This window comes from Bombus vancouverensis, chromosome 7 (assembly GCF_051014615.1).
Source record: "Bombus vancouverensis nearcticus chromosome 7, iyBomVanc1_principal, whole genome shotgun sequence".
NCBI lineage: Eukaryota > Metazoa > Arthropoda > Insecta > Hymenoptera > Apidae > Bombus > Bombus vancouverensis.
In genome coordinates, this window is record NC_134917.1 from 14,193,574 (window position 1) to 14,211,725 (window position 18,152).

The window sequence follows — 18,152 nt, forward strand, 5'->3', positions numbered from 1 at the left end:
TTCTTGGCGGGTCTGCGTGATTTTCACTAGAATGGTTTTATTTGAAAATTCCTGATTTAATAATTATTCCGGGCAACAATTGCTGCCGTGCTGAATCGTGTCGGAATTTAATGACGGTATTTGCGCTACCAAAGATGCGGTTCGTTTGAAAATCAATAATATCAGAGTTTACTTTGGCTTCGCGAGCGCCACAGTGGAATATTCAATTTTCTTTCCAGCGAAATCCACGCTAACTGCAAACGGTGTAATCTCTCGTCACAGATTCGCCTGCGATTCGTCGCGACTCGCGTTTTCCAGTTCGCTGGACCACTTGGGAGTAGCGAGTCACCTTCGAGACCGAGACTACTTCAACGTTGCGTGAATTGTGATCCATTGGTGAAATGAAACGGTTAAATAATGTACGAGGTGAAGCAAATGGACGAGGAATTACGTAGCCGTGTCGAACGAGACCGCCGCGATATTTTTGAAATCACGTCAGTCAAAACTCGTAACTTTCGTTAGCAGACAGTCCAGCAAGAGGAAGGAAAAACGCGAGCAGAGAGCAAAGAGAGTTCGTTTCCTCGCGTCTATCACCGAGGCCCACTTTCCGCTAAAAAGTACCCTCGACTAAAAGTTCTGTTGGCTCGTCGAGAGTTTCGTTGCGTCTAAAATCACGATGCCTGTTCGCTCAACTTTCTCTCCTGTCGTCCTCTCAATTGTACGGAGCAGCGGTTCCGAACCTTTCGCTAGTTTCCGTTAAATAATTCTTTCGTTATCGCGACTTTGCCCAGACTTCACTCAAAATTTCAATCTCGTCGATAAAATATTCGTCGACTGTGCATCGACGACTCGTAAATTTCTAGAGAAGAGATTTATCGTAAATAAATAGGAGATAAAATACTTCTTATTCAAACGATACCATAGTAACTTGCCGGTGACGGACACTTCGTGGTCCTCCGTGTCCGTCACAGGTTAAGAACCGCTGATACAGAGCGTTCTATTAGGTTGCCCGAAAAGTTTCTTTCGTTTTATAAGGAAATTATCGATGCACAACATTTTCTGTTTTATATTATTTTATCGAATTACGCATGGTTCATTTTGTTCTACCAAAATAAGGATCACAAGGTTCGACAGATTAGATTTCATGTTTGTATAAAGATGCATCGTTGTAAAAGATGTGTCTGTAAAAGAAAGACACTTTTCCGACAATTTAATATAATCCCTTCCAAACGACGAAGATCTCTCGATAACTGCGCTTGATCAGCCACGCTTCTCGTACATTTCTCGTGTGATTCATGGGACCGCATTAAGTCGATCGTTTGCACGGTCGCGAGACGACAGGACCAAAGAATTCGTAGGATTTACGCGGGGAAAACAGTTGCCGAAACTGGCGCGGAACGGCACTGCTTTCGACAGAGGAAATTTCTTAGCGGACCCGTGCCAACGGAGCAGACGTCCTTCGATTTCCAGCCAGTGAGCCTGCGGCGATATTTGCTCGCGTTGTTAAAAACTGCACGAGTTCGTTCGGGTTAAAGGGCTTCTAGTGGAACAGCAGTGGGTCGAGTGACGGAAACCGACGCGACGTCGCGAACTCTCCACCGAGCTTCGGGGCATCGTGGCCAAAAAATTGGTAAAAGCACCGCCTGCAAGCTTTCGCATTCGCCAAGAACTACTTCGTGTCGTCCGAGACGAATCTTCGCCGACTAAGCGGATTTAAATTTAGCCATCGAGCGCCAAAAGAGACGGCAGGTGTTAAATATTTATCAATCGCGAAATTCCGAGGAAAAACTGGCGGAGAAACGACGACACGGTACGAGTCGGTCGTCATCGACGAGTTTTATCGCGACCTTTGTGTACATCCGCCGCAAACTGCCGCGGGAAGGAGGTTCGCTGCAGAAAATCCAGCGTCTCCCTCAAACGGAGAAAGCAGCTACGAAGAAACGCAGAGTAGTTTTCCTCCGCGACCATAAATACTGGCCGCCGTGCCGGTATATTTGCTAACGAAAATGTCGGTGAGGTAAGAAGGTTCGCGAGGAAGCGTCTCGATCGAGTAAAATACGACTCGCCCTGTCGAGAAGAAATAACCGGCCGCGTACACGCGTACGCGCACGATAGAATAGGACACGCGAACGAGCACAGAATCGAAGAATAATAAATAGAGCGGAATAATATTCGGCAGACGTATCGTGACGCGTCGTATTCATCTGGAAATATAGGAAAATCAACCCCTAGTCGCGGATGGTGTATCATGGAAATGGGCGTGGCTTTTGTTGTCGTACCGTTTTCTGGTTGGTGCGTACACGATACACGGAATGAAAAACGGCCAATTGATATTGTTAATTGGAAACCGCTACCATGTGGATGTACGTCGAACGGGCTGACTGTGAGTTGCTCGTTTGCACGATCGCGTGCTAAGTTAAGCGCACGAGAGGCGGGTAAGCTGCTTACTCGAGCCGCTGACAAATTTATACGAGTTAGCACGATCGCTGTGCTCGTACGTCGATCGAGCACTCTTTCCTTTTCCTTCGAAATTTCTTCAGGATAACCCGAGCTCTGCTTGTGTCGTAAATGGCTTGCTATTTCGAGACGCGGCCAATTCGTCGGTATCGAGTGCGTTCCGTATCGAGCGGAGCAAAACACTTGGAAAAATGACCAATTATCGACGAATCGTAAACGAACGAACGGCACGTTTCGATTTTGCCGACGAAAGTAAAAAGCAGAGAGAGAAGCGATCTTTCGGGCTACGCGAGTATCGTGACATTTCGATCGATCTGGTTTAATTCAGCCACGACGGAGGGCCGAAGAATCGTCTGACAAATCACGCGTCAAATTTTTACCCATCGTTTCCGACCATATCGACGATTATCGTTTTCGCGTGGTGGAATCGCCGTCGACGGCCAGTTAAACGCCAGCTGCGCGGCTCGATCGGCAATAGTAATTGAATTTAGAACGGAGAGAGAACCGATTGCCAACTTTCTAATCAAGACGCGCCATCGACGCTGCGAGATCGTTAACGATCGCGGAAATTGACCAATTAACGTCGAACCAGAAGCGGTAGAGCGCGCCGTGACTTGTGTTAGCGGCGCGTGCCGTGTCACGAATATTGCCACGCTGAATTTCCGTCTTTCAAACTTTAACCTACATACGTAATACAGCTTTCCGCCGTGGCCGGTCGCAAACGTCAGCCGGTCGAGTCAGTTTTACGACGCTTTCCAAGCGTTTTCGTGTTACCGGCGCATATTCGCGCTCGTGTGTCCTGCGAACGTTGGGTACCGGCAGCCCTGACCTTGACCCACTTTCGCCGAAAAAAGAAACTGGCAACTCGAGCAGGACGGAAGAGAAGAATAACGGAGAAGTGCGGCGGACAAATGAGTCGGGACGAGATCTCACCGTGCAATTAACGACGGCCATGTATGTGCGCGGTCGTGTATGAATCGTCGACGCTCGACGAGCCAAGGGGATAAGCTGAAAAACGAGAAACGGCCCCCAACAAACGAACACGTCGAACCGAAATCTCGTCGATTTATCTGATCGCTTAACGGCGATTTCGTCGTTCAGAGGGTACGGCAACGATCGTATTTAGGTGGTGAGACCAGAGCGCGAGCAAACGAAGGAAAACGAGAAGAAAACTCGCGTACATCAACCGCTACGAGTAACGATCGATCGCAGGCAGCAGACGCGGTTAATGGCCTGTTACCGATAACAGCGTTATAATTAATTATACGCAACGTCGACTATTCGCTGACAGGGGATGTATAGAAGGAGCAACTGCGAGCAAACTGGGTTGAGCAGATCAAGCAACAGAAATATCGCGTTTTGGCAGCGATGCCGTAATTCCAGCCTGCTATTCGTCTTTATTTCGTCAAAATTTCCTCCGAGACTGTTCCAATTACCAGGAATCCTAGATTCTTCCAGGACGAGCAGAATGGCGGCATGGAAGACGAAACGGAAGCCGGGGAAATCGCGAGGAAAGTTGGAGGCGTGCGAGCGCGTTGCACTGTCGATACGTCGATACGCGCGAAAAACAAGTAGAACGTTTGAAAGGGACAGGCGGCCTGCGAATGTTTGAGCGAATAAAACGAGTATTCCGGTTACCGCGTACACGCGTTCTCTCCATACACGAGTCCCCCTTCTTTTTCTCTCTTCGTTTTTTCCCCCTTCCGTCCTTTTTCCTTTTCTTTCGCGCTTTTCTCCCTTTTCACGGCGTAACACGGCCGTTCGAAGGGAAACGGAGTCGCATTGAACGACGGTGTAGGCGTTCGTTTATCGCAGCTGGCAATATTTCAAGAGCGTGCACCGTTAGGCAAATGCGACGAGTAGGCCAAGCGAGTCGGATTCATTCTAACTCGGTTCTTCGTCACATTCGAACAATAGCCAGCTCGGCACACGATTGTCGGCGACATCTTTTCCAACGATTCGCCAAGGACAACGCTGTTTCGAACAAACAAACTTTTCCACCCCGATTTCGAGGGGCGCATCCGCGTTAGATGCGAAAACAATTTGGCCTGCAAATAAACCAGCAAATAAACTCCGACGTGGAAACTGAGATTCGCTTCTGCTGCTAGATATTTACGAGGTAAACGTTCCATTTTTTCCCCCGCGAGCGACATCCCGTCCGCGGGCCATCGATCATATTCGCGAATTTTCTCGCAGGCTCGATCGATTTTCCTCGGCGGAAACCGTGCCGACTCGTCGTTCTTTCGCATTCAACGACGAACCCTTAAGAGATTAAGGCCGTACCTTGGGTATTTCGATGTTTACCGCGCTATTTATGCCTTCGATTTAGCCAGCGGTCGAGCCCACCTCGATAAGAGAGTGGATCCTTGAAATTTTTAACCAGACCTTCGGTCGGAAGGGTCGGTATGGTCGATAAAGCGGTGAGTAACACGCTCGAACAATGGGTGAACTTGAAATTGTCAGCGCAGAGGGTGAAAAATAAAAGGGTTCGGTTGCGTGCCTATGACAGATGTCGTTGGATGACGCAGCACGAGGGGATTTCTCGGCTGTCTATCGAATCCTTTGTTTCGAAAATCGGTTTGACGTAATTGAACGAGAACCGGGGTTAAAATATTTCACCATCGATGCTAAGTAGGTCGAACAGTGGAAAAGTAAGCTACATTGAACGAGCTACTCGAACCTGGATGGGGGCAGGGGCGAGCAATTAGGACGCGAACGAAAAACTTTCTAATTATTTTGTGATCGTTGAAACGAACGATGGAAAAATCGTTAGCTCCAAGGGAAATATAAATAGCCCGTTTCGAAGGATGCGCGTTTTGCCATCGGTGAGCTCACTGCCGTGTCGTTCGCGCCTTTTCTTTCTTAATACGATCGAAATTCTCGAAGCTAGTCGCGATACCATTGAGAAGACAAATGGTGCGTTCGATGGATGACAATGAATCGAGAAGCCTCTTGGTAGCATGAATGGAACGGCGACTAATATTAAAGCATCCGATAGAGAATGTGCGCGTTAAGGCGTATCGAGACTCGCGTGCACTCGAATCGAGGGTTGCCGGAACATTCGTAAATAAATGATCGGCCGGCCGGCTTCGATTCACTGCCGTTGCCTTTTCCTGGCCATTTCCTATCTAGACAAGTTCGCGCGCGATCCTCAGGATCTCCCCTCGTCTCTACTTTCAGATACAAACTTGAAATCTTATCCTTACGTAGTCGTTTCTCGTAGGCCATCCTCGTATAATCGAGAGTCTATCCGATATCGCCTGCACCGATCGATATCATCGGTTTTTAATATATTCGTGTTTCACTTGGCCATCGTCTTTTTCGTAATCGTTCCCTCCGGTCCGGAGAACCTAATGGCCTTTACGGTGGTTTTATAGCTGTAACGAACAAGTGGCACATCCGCGAAACACGAGCGACGACAAAAAGTTATCGTAGGAAAACGTTGCGGTTTTTATCCGCGCCCCGAGCAAATTGGAAACGCAACGGACAAAAGTGGAGCGTTCGGTGACAATCGAAACTTTTACATTACGTTGGATAATATCGCGGTCTATAATTGACGCGACTCGTACGTCAGGACGAACAAACAGTCGTTCGCGATGCGATAAATAGCGCGGTTCGTAGAACGATATAACTGACACCAGCAGAACTTAATGGGACATTAACGCGGGCTAAATCGTCCAGTCCGATAGCGAGGTTCTTAACGCGATCGAACACAGCGCGACAACTTTTTGCACGAGCGACGTCGTTCTGTGGAACTCGAAAATCCTTCGACGAACGAGACGCGTCGCGAAGTACCGCGAAACGCGAGACAAAGCGATCCGTGGTTTCGTAATCGTCGTGTTACGAGCAGAACAGTCGCGATTAAATCAACGCGAGGAAACAGCAATATCTGGAGAAACGTTAGCGAAGATCCGCGCTGCTTCGAATGGCTGGAGAAAAAGTATGGCGAAGCGAGAGTTGTCGAGAGAACGGTGGATCGAGCGAGACAAGGAGAAATTAAAAGACGTGGAAACGGAGCGGCGAATCGAACTCCAGAGACTAGTGAATTTCTGCCGGCTCGATTTCTCCGCACGGCGGATAAGATTGTGAAAAAGAAGGAATAACCGTTCCTCTCGTCGTAGTCGTTCGCCAACGTCTCCAAAGAAAGTGGAAGGTTTCGAAGAATCTGCGAGAGACGAAGAAAACGCCTGCGAATGTTTCGAATCGAATTACGATTTCCGTCTCGACAGGATGTTTCAGCGAGCCGCGATAATGGGGTTTGTAGCGACGAGCTAGTAAACGTTATTTAAATTCGAGAGAGCCACTCGAGAATGTCGCAGCGGCAAATCAACTTTACACCGACTACGATTACTTTGCTTCGCGAAACTAGCACCGACATTCTCGTCTCTCTTACCGCGGTTCTTACTGAAATATACGTCTACGTATAGCTATGATGGCTTTTCTCGCTAGGGATCGACCATCGGAACCGATAGACCCGCAATTACACAACTTTTACTTCCGACCTAGTTTGCCTTGCCATAGAAAATCACTCGGCGCAACTTTTCTCATATAGAATACGCGATAAAGGACAACAGTGTCGCCTGGATTCTCGCGAATCTTAACGGATAGTTGGTTTCTTCGAGGCAGCTGGGCGATCGGCTACAGGCCGATGATTTATCTCGCTCGAACTAGGTCGATCGTGATCAAATCGAAACATAATTGCGATTTTCCAGGAAAACGAACGCCGCGCTTCCAGGAATATTTCATCGATCAGGCATAGACAATCGGACGTCTAGGAAACCACTTAATTTGGTTATGTACGGGCTCGACCGACCTCGTGAATCATTCACGTTTTTCCTCAAAACATCGGCCGATAGGATTGCAAAAGCGACGAGGGGTGGGGGCGAGATCGCGGTGGAAAACCAGCGTTCGGTACTGATTAATTCAATCGGATGATCAGACTTTCAGAAACGCGATTGCTACTTTGCATCGAACGCGTCTCGATTCGCCGAATCTAATCAAAGAGGAACCGATGACGCGGTCGCTACACGGCAAACGCACAAACCCTCCCATATTAGTTTTCCATGAAATTCTAGCTTCTCTTTAATCAGTTTATTCGTGTACGCGTACATACGCGTGGCTCAATGCGTATACGTAGTTAACGCTGCCGAAACGAGCAACGAACGAAGCATTCCGATCGGTTAAAATGTCCGTACCTTTGCGCACCTGTTCAAAGTGGTTTCGAATCGTTCGTAAGTACTTACCAGAGTTACGATGCATATTGTTATGGAACGAGACTCGCGTACTCGCGCAATTTCGACCGATCGAAGCAATTTCTCTTTTTCTTCCCTTTCTTGTTCTCTACGCGTCACTGTCTGGCCGTGTGTAAGCGTAAGTGTCTCTGTCGGTAGATGCGCGCATGTGTGTGTGTGTGTGTGTGTGTGTGTGTACGTGTCTACGTATCTATTATGCGGAAACGGGGTTGAGGGCGTGGATAAACGATTCTTTTTTGTCGCAGCTGCCACTTCTCATGCGCGGAGCGACCTGGCTGCATCGGTGCATCCTGAATCGACCAAGAGTGCTTGATGAAAGAGAGATAGATCAGAACGCTGCGGCGGCTAAAGTCGAAGGTGACAATGAGGCCGCGCACCGAAATCCCACGAGGGTGAACACACTTTACCCCTTCTACCCTTGAATATCTACGTACGTTGTTACCGCGATACCAATTTTCTTTCCTCGTGGTCTTGGACCTCGCTAATCGTCAGCGAATCTCGCCGATACGATTCGTCGAATCCGTCGATATTATACGATTAACCGTGAAAATAACGCGTGAAATTTCGGTCCAAAAGTGGCGCATCCCTCGCAAGCAAACTCGCGCGATAGAGAAACGAGCCGCGAGAGGTCTGCGCGACTTCTGGAACATTCGGTTTATAGTTTGATGCTGTTACGAATAAATACATCGATCAAAGGCACATGACGTGGCAAAGTACGAGACACAGAATCATGCATCGCGTCGACGCGTCAGCTGCTCGACTTTCGCGGGGCAGATTCTCGATCGAGGCTGACGTGTTTCTTCGTCGAACAAGGGACGGTCGTAAGTCGAGCAGCCGACGAACAGTGTGTAGAAAGTTTGTCAACGGTCGTGAATAAGAAACGCAGAGGAAATATAGAGATCGTAGAGATAGAGGAAAAAAGAGATAGAGACATGCGACTCACCAATGCCTGGGCGGCGCTCTGGTGCTGCAAGCAAGAAACACCCAGTTACAATCACAGTAACGACAATCGAGTAATTGTTTGTTGATGATTCGTGATTTCGCAAGCGGCACACAATCACACGAGAATGCAGTAATCGCGCAAGCGTTTCACATAGACTTGTGCACAGAGATTACGCGTCGCAAGGAAAGGAAAGAGTATGCGGCGTCGTAAGCTTGGCCGAAGGTCGCCGCTTAATTAGCGAACAGAGGTTGGAGAAAAAGAAACGACGGAACAACTAGAAGTAGAAAAGAAAAGAAAAGAAGAAGAGGAGGAAGAAGAAAAAAAAACAGAGCGGGAAAAAGAAGCGAAATCCTTGAAACTTACTTTCAGTCGTGCAAATAATTGCGACCTTCGATCGATACGACGGCATCTCGTTTCCCGAACGCAGTCTGTTTCGTTTTCTCCTTCGCGACATCTCGCAAGCTTGCAGAGGAAAAGCAGGGAAAGGCTCTTGTCGTCAACCACAACGAGTGTTTGGTTCTGCGGTAATTACGAGGCACGGTGATTGGTCCTGGTGTTCCTGAGGTGTTCGATATACCGATCGACCAAGTAATTGCGTCGCTGATTCGGCGCGGACGATCCATAGAATCAACGGCGTCGCGATTCTCGTTTCGTCGACGCGTTCGCGTGGCGGCGTGTTCGCGCGACCTATCTCGCACGGCTGCATCCAACGTCGCCACGAGAAGATCGAGATGCCTCTGCTCGTCGAAATCCCGGAGTCCGACCACGTTTCTCGCAACTAACACGTTTTTCCTCTTTGAGTCGCGAAGACGCTAACGCAAGCACGAGAATTTGAAGTCGCTCGCGTCGTTCCGCTCGCGAATGCGGCTACAAGTGCGAACTTTTTTCGCTTTTGTCTATTTCTTTATTTGCCTCGTTACCGGGGAAAGGAGTCTTGCCATTAACGCGATAAAAGACCGGTCGAATCTGAAAGAGGAGACGTAAATTGGGCCATCGGGCGGGGCAATGCTTCAAAGTGTCCAAACTACGGATGATTTAGAAAAAAAGAAAACGCCGATGCTGTTAAGACGGATCGATACAGAGCTTGGAAAAAAACCACTCGACGACCATCGCGAATATAATAAATTCCAGGACGAGATACGTATCGATGAGAAAACAACGGACTCGAAGCGCGTAACTCGACGCAACTGCGAGAGAAAATGAAATACGACCCGCCGTTTGCAAGAAACGAAACGAAAGGAGGAAAAGGTACGCGGTGGATTTTGAGTGTTCGACGTTTCGACAGCGTCGACCAGATTACACAGGCATGTTCGAGACGAGCAGGTTTTGCCTCGGGTGCAAGTTTCGCCGCTCAAAGTTTTCCTGCCACTTCCGTCTTTCGATAAGAACGAGGGATTTCTTAACCGCGTATTTCCCCGCGGGAAGAACCTAAATCGGCCTCGTATATATATCGAATGGTATATTCGCCGGGAACGTGACGTAACACCAGAGTCGATCATTTTTGCACGGCTCAAGTTTAATTACGTAGAAGATAAAGGTGGCGGAGGACAACAAAGACCCGAAACGAACTAGTCTCGATCACGGCCGTAACTTTCCTTCGTCAGTGTCTCGCGCATTGAAGAAAATCGGTTCAACTATGACGATGCACGAAATTTAATTAGGAAAAGTTTCAGAATTTCTGCAAGTATCTTCGCGAACGCGTTCCGCTTATTCGTGCCAACGAACATACGTACATCGCGATCCAGCCAAATGACGTTCTCCACTGAGAACGTTTCCTTGCGTTCGACGTACGCTCTACTTGTTAAGTGCGAGACGTTACACAAGTTCTCGATGTTCGATGTTACGAGTTTTCCACGTTTGACGTTCCAGTTTGTCGAAAAATATTAATTAACGCCATCTTTTCGACAAAGAAGTCTTTGATACGGAAAGACTAATATCCGGAAAGTTGACCCGAATTCTTTTGGTCGTTCCGTATAATCGATGTAACCGATCGGAAGTTCCTCGTCTAACCGTAATAACTTCAACGAATCGAACGATAAATCAAAGTAAAGCCGACCGAGTCGTTACCGCGAATCGTCGTTCGATTCGATTCGGCACGATTTGGCCGCGACCATCGCGATTTTTACTCGCATCGCGCGCGACCTTCGACGTTTACGAAAGTTGCCGAGCGATCGAAAACAAACCGACGACTGCGATTTCCCTCTTCGACGGTGAAACAGTGGCGCGTAAATATTTTTCTTTTCTTTTTTTCTCGCGACCTCCCCTCTCGTCTGCGTCTCCTCCTCTGCCCGTGCTTTCTCGTCGACCTGTTTGCTTTTACGAAAACAAGCGGACGTATCACGATAATTCGGTACGCCAATTTTCGGTACGCGTCGGCTCAATTATCGCAAGCTGCTATCGATCAATCGTCGTACGCGTTTCCGCGTAGGATCGTCTCTGCGAGTAGAGAAGAACGGCACCGAAAGACGTCACATTTTTTTTTTTTTTTTGGAAAGCGCGGAAATGTCACTGGTCAAGGTAGCGGAACGAATTTTCCAACCTCGAATCGATATTTCAACAAAAGAATGTCGGCCGCGCATTATCGTTAACCGACGAAAATGCCTTTCTCTCGGATGAAAAACAAGCGACGCTGGTTTGAAACAATTTTTTCCTTTTCCGAGCACCGTTTCCGAACAATCGTCCACCAACCTAGCTGGATGCGCGGTTCCGTTCGATTGTTCGCCAAGACTTTTATTTCAATCATTTTATTTACCACCTTGGTCCGTCGAAGGGAGAAAACAATCGACGAAGAAGACCGTTCTCGTAATTGCGGCCGGGTAATTGTGCACGGTACAAAGCGAAACAAACCATAATTCGAACAGCGTCACTTCCGAAGGAAATCTAATCAAAAGTTACGCTTAATTCCAAGAGGTAGGCATCCCTAATTGCAAGGTAAATGAAACTTCCAACTCGTTCGCCCGGTGTGGACAGGGTACCGCGACCGTAAACGTTAATCCCTCGTGTCGAAGTACGATCGTTTCGCGTGAAACTTTGTCCTCGAAAGAACCGTTTGCTCGATAGAAACTGATCGTTCGCGTTAATAGAAAAATCAAGCAATCGGGAGATAACGAACGATATTATGTGTGCTGCGAAGGAAACAGCCGATCGAGACGCGAATGGTAGCCGATATAACGTCAGGAACAGGCTCTGCCGATTGATCGCAAACTCGTTTATCTCGAGAAAATTCTTTCCTTGGTCGGGGACGATCGCAATTTCGTAGACGAATCGGCGACTTGTGTTCCCGGCGCGAAACTTTTTACTTCCGAATTCCCCCTGGTCGAGAAACTTTCGAAATTTTCTTTCCCAGGCAAAGTTATCCTCATCAGGAATAGTATTTCTTCCTTTTCGTGGAAACATTCGTACGCGCCGTGTTACACTTCGAACGAATCGAGGATTACGAGAGATGCGATTAGCGTGCAATTTGCTGCGCGCCATTTCGCGTACCATAGGCCGCGCCTCGCATTTTACTCTCACGATGGAAACCTCCGCTCCTCCTGTTCGACGCGGTGTACGCGACAATCTCGACGTTTTTCAGATTGAAATCGACGCGACTGATTGCGCGTCACCGAAGAAGACCAACGAACGAACAGACCCACGATCGCTACGATTTCTCTCTCGACGAGATCAAACGCTTCTCCCTTTGATGGAACGACGGTACCAAACATCGTGATAAACGCTCAAGACTCTACGTGGTTCTTTGAACGCACGATTTCGCGTGTTCCCGGCGAGTAAACGTTGTCAGCCGGACAACGAGAGGCCAGACCGTCGGCTAATCATATTATTAGCATCGGTCTGTTTACCGGTCGCTGTCGAAACACTTTAGGTCGGTTCGGTCAATCGGGTTTTGTAGGCAGATTGCTAGCAACTCGAGCGTGCATTTGATCAGCGTACGTACGTTTTATATAACGCAAAGAGAAGGAAGGTGGAGCGTGCACGAGCTCGGCCGTCAGTGGTTGTATATGGTCGTGGCGAGGTTAAGCGTGGAAGGGCCTCTGTCGAATCGATTCGACGATGGGTGGAGGGCCTCAGCACACTGCAATGCCGTAACTTCCCCGAGAAGGAAGATTTCGCGAGGGCAGAAGCACCCGGCGTCCACAACCGGCAAACGATGGAAATGAGATGGACGAGGACGACGAGAGGAAGTACCGATCGGCTTCGGTTAAACCGCTGGCCAACTTTTCTTCTTACAGACTTTTCCGATCGCCCGTCGTTCGAGGAAATTCATCGCGAGGTCGACGATTTAAAACTGCTCGCGAGCCCCTAGCCTTCGCTGTCGAGAGGACTCGTGCGTTAATTAAATCTTTAATCTCTCGATTGCCTGCTCGAACCGCGTCCCGATACGATTTTTGCCTCTCGTTGCCTCGGATGATGTCGGGGCTAAACTTTGCGTGTCTCTCGAAGGAAGATTCCGCGTATTATTTATCCAGTGCTGAACGTTTCATGCGAATTCCCGGTAGTTTGAATAGCAAATCGATCGAGTAATACTTGGTGAAATTTTCGATACGCAAGGCGCACGCTACAGCGTATTGGCAGTCGATTATTCCAGGAAATATGTATATAGAAATAAAGACGAACGCGTGACAATTTTCGTGATGGTATTAAATCGAACGTGGAAATCGGCGAGAGAAGGTAAATTCCGACCGGTGGTTCTATCACTGTACAATTATGCAGTCATTAACGCATCGGGTTTCCGTTTTCAGCAATCACTAATCAATGTCAATAAGAGAATTGTATTTCACACTCTCGATATCGTGTCTGATTGACAGCGGAGTTTCGCTATTCTGCGATATCAACGACACGGAGAATCGCGGTGCGAGAGAGAAAGTGGCCGAATACGAGATTCGCGCGATAGAAACACCGGCTGCGAACAAAGACAAGACGAAGTACGCGTCAGCGTATACGTTAGTTAGCTTATGCTTATAACGTATTTCTATATCGATATACAAGATGGAGGAAATAACCGCGAAACGATCCGATATAAACAGGTGAAATCATGACTAGCTGATTAAAAGCGAGCGCAGAGTTTACGGCCCCGTCTCACGACAGCGAATCATTCGCTTTTGCACGCCGCTGCTGCAGCGATTGCCCCGCCGTTTTATCTAGCACGATCTTGATAACGTAATTAACGTTGTCACAGTCCACGCACACGATCCATCTTCCAGCCGCGTGACAAGCGAAATTTCACACACGATTCTCGGACCGTGTACGGTCGGTAGAAAATCGTTATGAAAATACAATCATCGAGACGAAATATTACGCAACCTTTCCCCATTACAACTCGCGATTCGTCTTTTCGCGTTTCAGTCTGCACGAGACGATAATAACAGCGACACCGATCGCACGACTATCGTTTTTCTAGCTCGTAGTTGCCCGACGATCTTCCGCGTCCATGGACAATCATCGGGTTGCGAAACAAGGACCATGAAGATTCCAGCACGGTCAGATATATGTGCCGTTATCCCAATTCTCAGACAATGTGTGCCGCGTTCCGATCGTTGAATACCGAGAGGAAGCGCGAGGAGACGAAAGACAAAGTTGCGCGATCAGCGGGATACAGTGAGCATAGGCTGTGCACATAGTGGAAATCGTTCGAGCACACCGAAGCGATCGATTTCGAACAGACAATAGAAAAATGTTTTTCGTATCACCCGCGGCATTTCCACGAAGGAAATACCGAACACGGTGAAGCGTGTCCTCTCGATAATCAATTTCCTGCTGATTTGTCCGGAGTTTGAAATCGATCGAGTTTGTTAGCAGTGGAGAATCGGTGGGTGATCGGCGGTTGTTAAAAGGTTCGATCGATAAATCAAAATTCCACCTTCGACGAAGGTAAATTACTCGATCGCGGAGAATTCAATTCGACCGATTGATTTATTCGCGTTTACATCCCGCTTGATCGAGCCATAAATTCCATCCGGCGTTCGCCGTCCAAGTTCACGTCGAAGCGTTCTTTGCCGTACGTGTGACGCGCGTGATCGAGCGTGCATCGTCTAGGATACGACAACGAAGCGAATAACTGGCGGAAGTTTAATCAGACGTAGATAGTTACGGCCGTGGAAGGAATCGATCGCGATCGAAACGCGTAATCGTTTTGTTATGCATAGCGCTCGATCGATCGTCGTCCGACAGAATCTTAACAGACGCGAAACGTACCGAAAGACGTGGAAGAAACGAGATCGACGTTGTTTTCGGTTCGTTGCTTCGCCACTCGTATCCGAAGCCGCGTTTCTCTAATTTCGAACTGGATACGCGTGGCAAAGTGTATTAATTAAGCGCGTCGTTGGATGGGGCGCGCGTAATTGGGACATCTTTGGCGCATCGGAATTTTTCGCTTGAATTTCATCGTCGAGATCGACCTTGCGCAAAGTGCGGATATGAAAAGCAACGTGCGATGATTCAAAGTCAAGCATTTACGTCGCAGCGAATTTCTTCATTCATCTGGTTCTCGGAACGAGAGATTTTCGAGGCCGTAGAGTTTTCTTTTCCTATCGGAAATACTAGTGCAGAGCATCGAATAGAACGAATCGATGAGACGAGCGACGTTCGAGCGAGGGATAAAGCGAACCGTTTGAAAATCCTATTCTATTATCTAAAGTACACAGAGGATACGTTCCGTGATACGAAGGAGGATCGGTGCGATCAAAAGCAATCGAGAGATGCGAGAAGAATAGGAGAGAAGAGGCGAACGATAGGAGAGGAAGTAGGATAATAATCGGTAACATGGCCAATGTCGCGACCCCGATGCTCGATCAGGCCGATCATCTGCGACGAGGGGAAGGAAAAGAAAAAAACGCGACCGATAAGAGGGCGAACGTGGTAATGTCCGTAAACGGGACAAAACACCGCCCACGAGTAGCCGTGCGAGTAGGCAAAGTCACGCGACTTTGTTCTAAGGACGGAACGGTGTGGTAGCGAGTAGCGCGATTAAACGGTCGTAGAACGTAGAGAACGTAGGTCGTAGATCGATTCGACGTAATGGAGAAAAATTATGGAAAACACGTAAAGAAGATGGATGACTAGGAGGAAGGATCGGTCTGGGAGTTCTGGTTCGAAAGAGCGTGTATCGCGTTCGTTTCAGTGTGCATACCGCGTTTGCGTTAGAAACAGTGTACATACCGAGGGCATCAGCTGATCGGTAGACCTCACCCGGGTCACCTTGTTCCTGTAGATCACTCTCTTGACCAGCTTTTCCATCGGTTGGTTCCACTTCATGAAGCTCACGTAAGCCAAGTAGAATCCAAAGAGTACGAGGGCCTCGTACCAGTAAATATAATTATCACGGAAGAAATAGATCAGGGTGAGCAGACTGGCGCTATAAAAGGTGCAGTCGCGAAATAGAGGCCACCATGTGAGGGAGAGCACGGTACGCGAGAATATAGCGCACATGCCGATCACGAAGAGAATATTGAAGACGGCCGAACCGACGATGGTGCCGATACCGACGTCGTCGAACGATACGAACACGCCGATTATCGATGTGAAGAGTTCCGGGGCCGAACCGCCGGCCGCCATGAAGGTAGCACCTGCAACGTCGTCGGCGATCTCCAGTTTCTCGATAATCACGTCCAAAGACGGCACGAAGAACTCGTCGCAAACGATCGCCAACGCGACAAACATGTACACCACACCGATTACGTGAAGTATCACGGCACCGCGTCGCCGTTGATGGACGGTGAAGAGATCTTCGGGAAACAGAGGCGCCTTCTCCTCGGTCATGTTACCGCCGACCTTCTTATGATGGTGATGATGGATGGTACTGTTGTATCCGTCCTCCGCGTGTGCATCGAACTCATCGTAGTTGCCGTTCGTTAAGACGGTACCATTCACCGTGTGCACGTAGAAGGGCGTAGTTGTCGTGCTGGTGCTCGTCTGCAGAATGATCGGATTGTTCGGTGCTGGCCTGTGTCCCTCGGTTGGCGCGGGACCGATCGCTAGGGTCAGTAGAGCCGAGGCCAGTACCGCAACCGCGAATCGGCGCCTCCTTCTCCAACATGTACGTCGATCGCCGCCTGTCACGATCATCGTCGTCGGTGGTGTTGCTGGTGCTGGTATCTTGCACCCTCGAGGACGTTCGCCGTCGTTAGCGAGTCCACCGTCCTCCTCCTCCTTCTCCTCCTTCGTCTTCTTCTTCTCCGTCCACCTCCTCCTCCTCTCCTCCGTCCTCCACCACCTCTCTGGCTTCCGCCGCCGCCGCCTCCTCCACCACCACCACCACCTCCTCCGCCGGCACCACCTCCACCTCCTCCACCACCTTCTTCTGCGTGTCGTATCGTGTCGCGGCGCGGAGGGTGTACGCCAGCAGAGGTACCCTACTAAGGCTGGGTCATGTTGAAACACCGAGGAGCTGCTCTCGCATGCTCCTCCACCTTCGATGGCTCCCTTCGACGAGTGGACCTACCTTTTACTTTTCCTTTTTCCTCTTTGTTATTCCACCTTTCCCTCGTTCTCTCTATCACAGGTAGAACCGGCGCTCCGTCTTTCCTTTCTTCGTTTCTTCGTTGCTTTCTTCTTCTCTGTACGCTCTTCCGTTGCTTCCACGAGCAACGCTTCTCAGCTTCTCTTCCTGTTTGTCTTCGCGCAGTCTCTGTTTCCGTTCTCTTCCTTTCGCTCTTCTTCTCTTTTCCCCTCGTCTCCTTCCTCCTTATTTACGTAGAACAGAGACGCGTTTGTCGTGCGTTTCGCAAACAATGACACTGGTTAACGTCCACGACGCACATGACATAATAACGAAGAAACGTTCGCGACGCGTTCCACGAATTCTAATAAACTCTATCGGTATGACTAACGTAGATACTGTCGTTTACGCGAAGAGTCACACTCTCTAGCCTTCGACGCGAACGATGTCACCGGGTATCTCCTGTTTCTCCTTCTCCTCCTCCTCTTCCTGCTTCCCGGCGGCGTTGTCGCCGTCACTATCTTCGACGTCGCCGTCGTTGCCGTCACTATCTTCGTCCTCGTCGTCGTTGTTACCACCGCCGTCGTCGCCGTCGTCGTCGTCGTCGCCGTCGCCGTCGTCGTCGTCGTCGTCGTCGCCGTCGTCGTCGTCGCCGTCGCCGTCGTCGTCGTCGTCGTCGCCGTCGTCGTCGTCGTCGTCGTCGTCGTCGCCGTCGTGGTCGCTAGGATGCGGTAGATGGTGCATATAACTCTGGATGGATATACAGGAGCAGCAGAACGGCGCCCCCGCCGCGATGCCCGCTCGCTGCACACTGGAACAACCCTGTTCCGTTCCGTTCCTCTCTCTCTCTCGACTTTCTCCCTGCCCTCTTCCCACCTTCACCACCGCCTTGCTACGTAACCCTCTTTATCCCGCCCTCCGCCGCTATCGGCTCTCTCTTCACCCTTCTCCTATGCCCGTCTCCTTTTCGCTTTACACTGTCCCTCGAACCGTATCTCTTTCCCTCTCGTTTCTTCCTTCCCGTTTTCACGACGTGGCTGCTCGCATCAGCTTCTTCCATCTCCTTCATCGACATTGGACGTCCTCC

General features: G+C 49.2%; 1 protein-coding gene across 3 annotated transcripts in view; it reads right to left on the reverse strand.

Annotated features, from left to right (window-relative positions):
- Nckx30C (solute carrier family 24 member Nckx30C) overlaps window positions 1-16,854 on the reverse strand; it is a 51,618-nt gene extending 34,764 nt beyond the window's left edge. For 2 of the 3 annotated variants that reach the window (XR_013058852.1, XM_033328260.2), the window contains exons 1-2: window positions 15,787-16,823; window positions 8,632-8,655 (exon numbers count right to left, since the gene is read on the reverse strand). Coding sequence is in view for 2 of the 3 variants with exons in the window: in XM_033328260.2 (XP_033184151.1) it covers window positions 8,632-8,655; window positions 15,787-16,692 (930 nt within the window). In the remaining variant the exon portion in view is untranslated. Of the gene's footprint in view, window positions 1-8,631; window positions 8,656-15,786 lie in introns of all 3 variants that reach the window. The other variant, XM_033328268.2, reaches the window with a different exon arrangement.
- Between the last annotated feature and the right edge of the window lie 1,298 nt (window positions 16,855-18,152).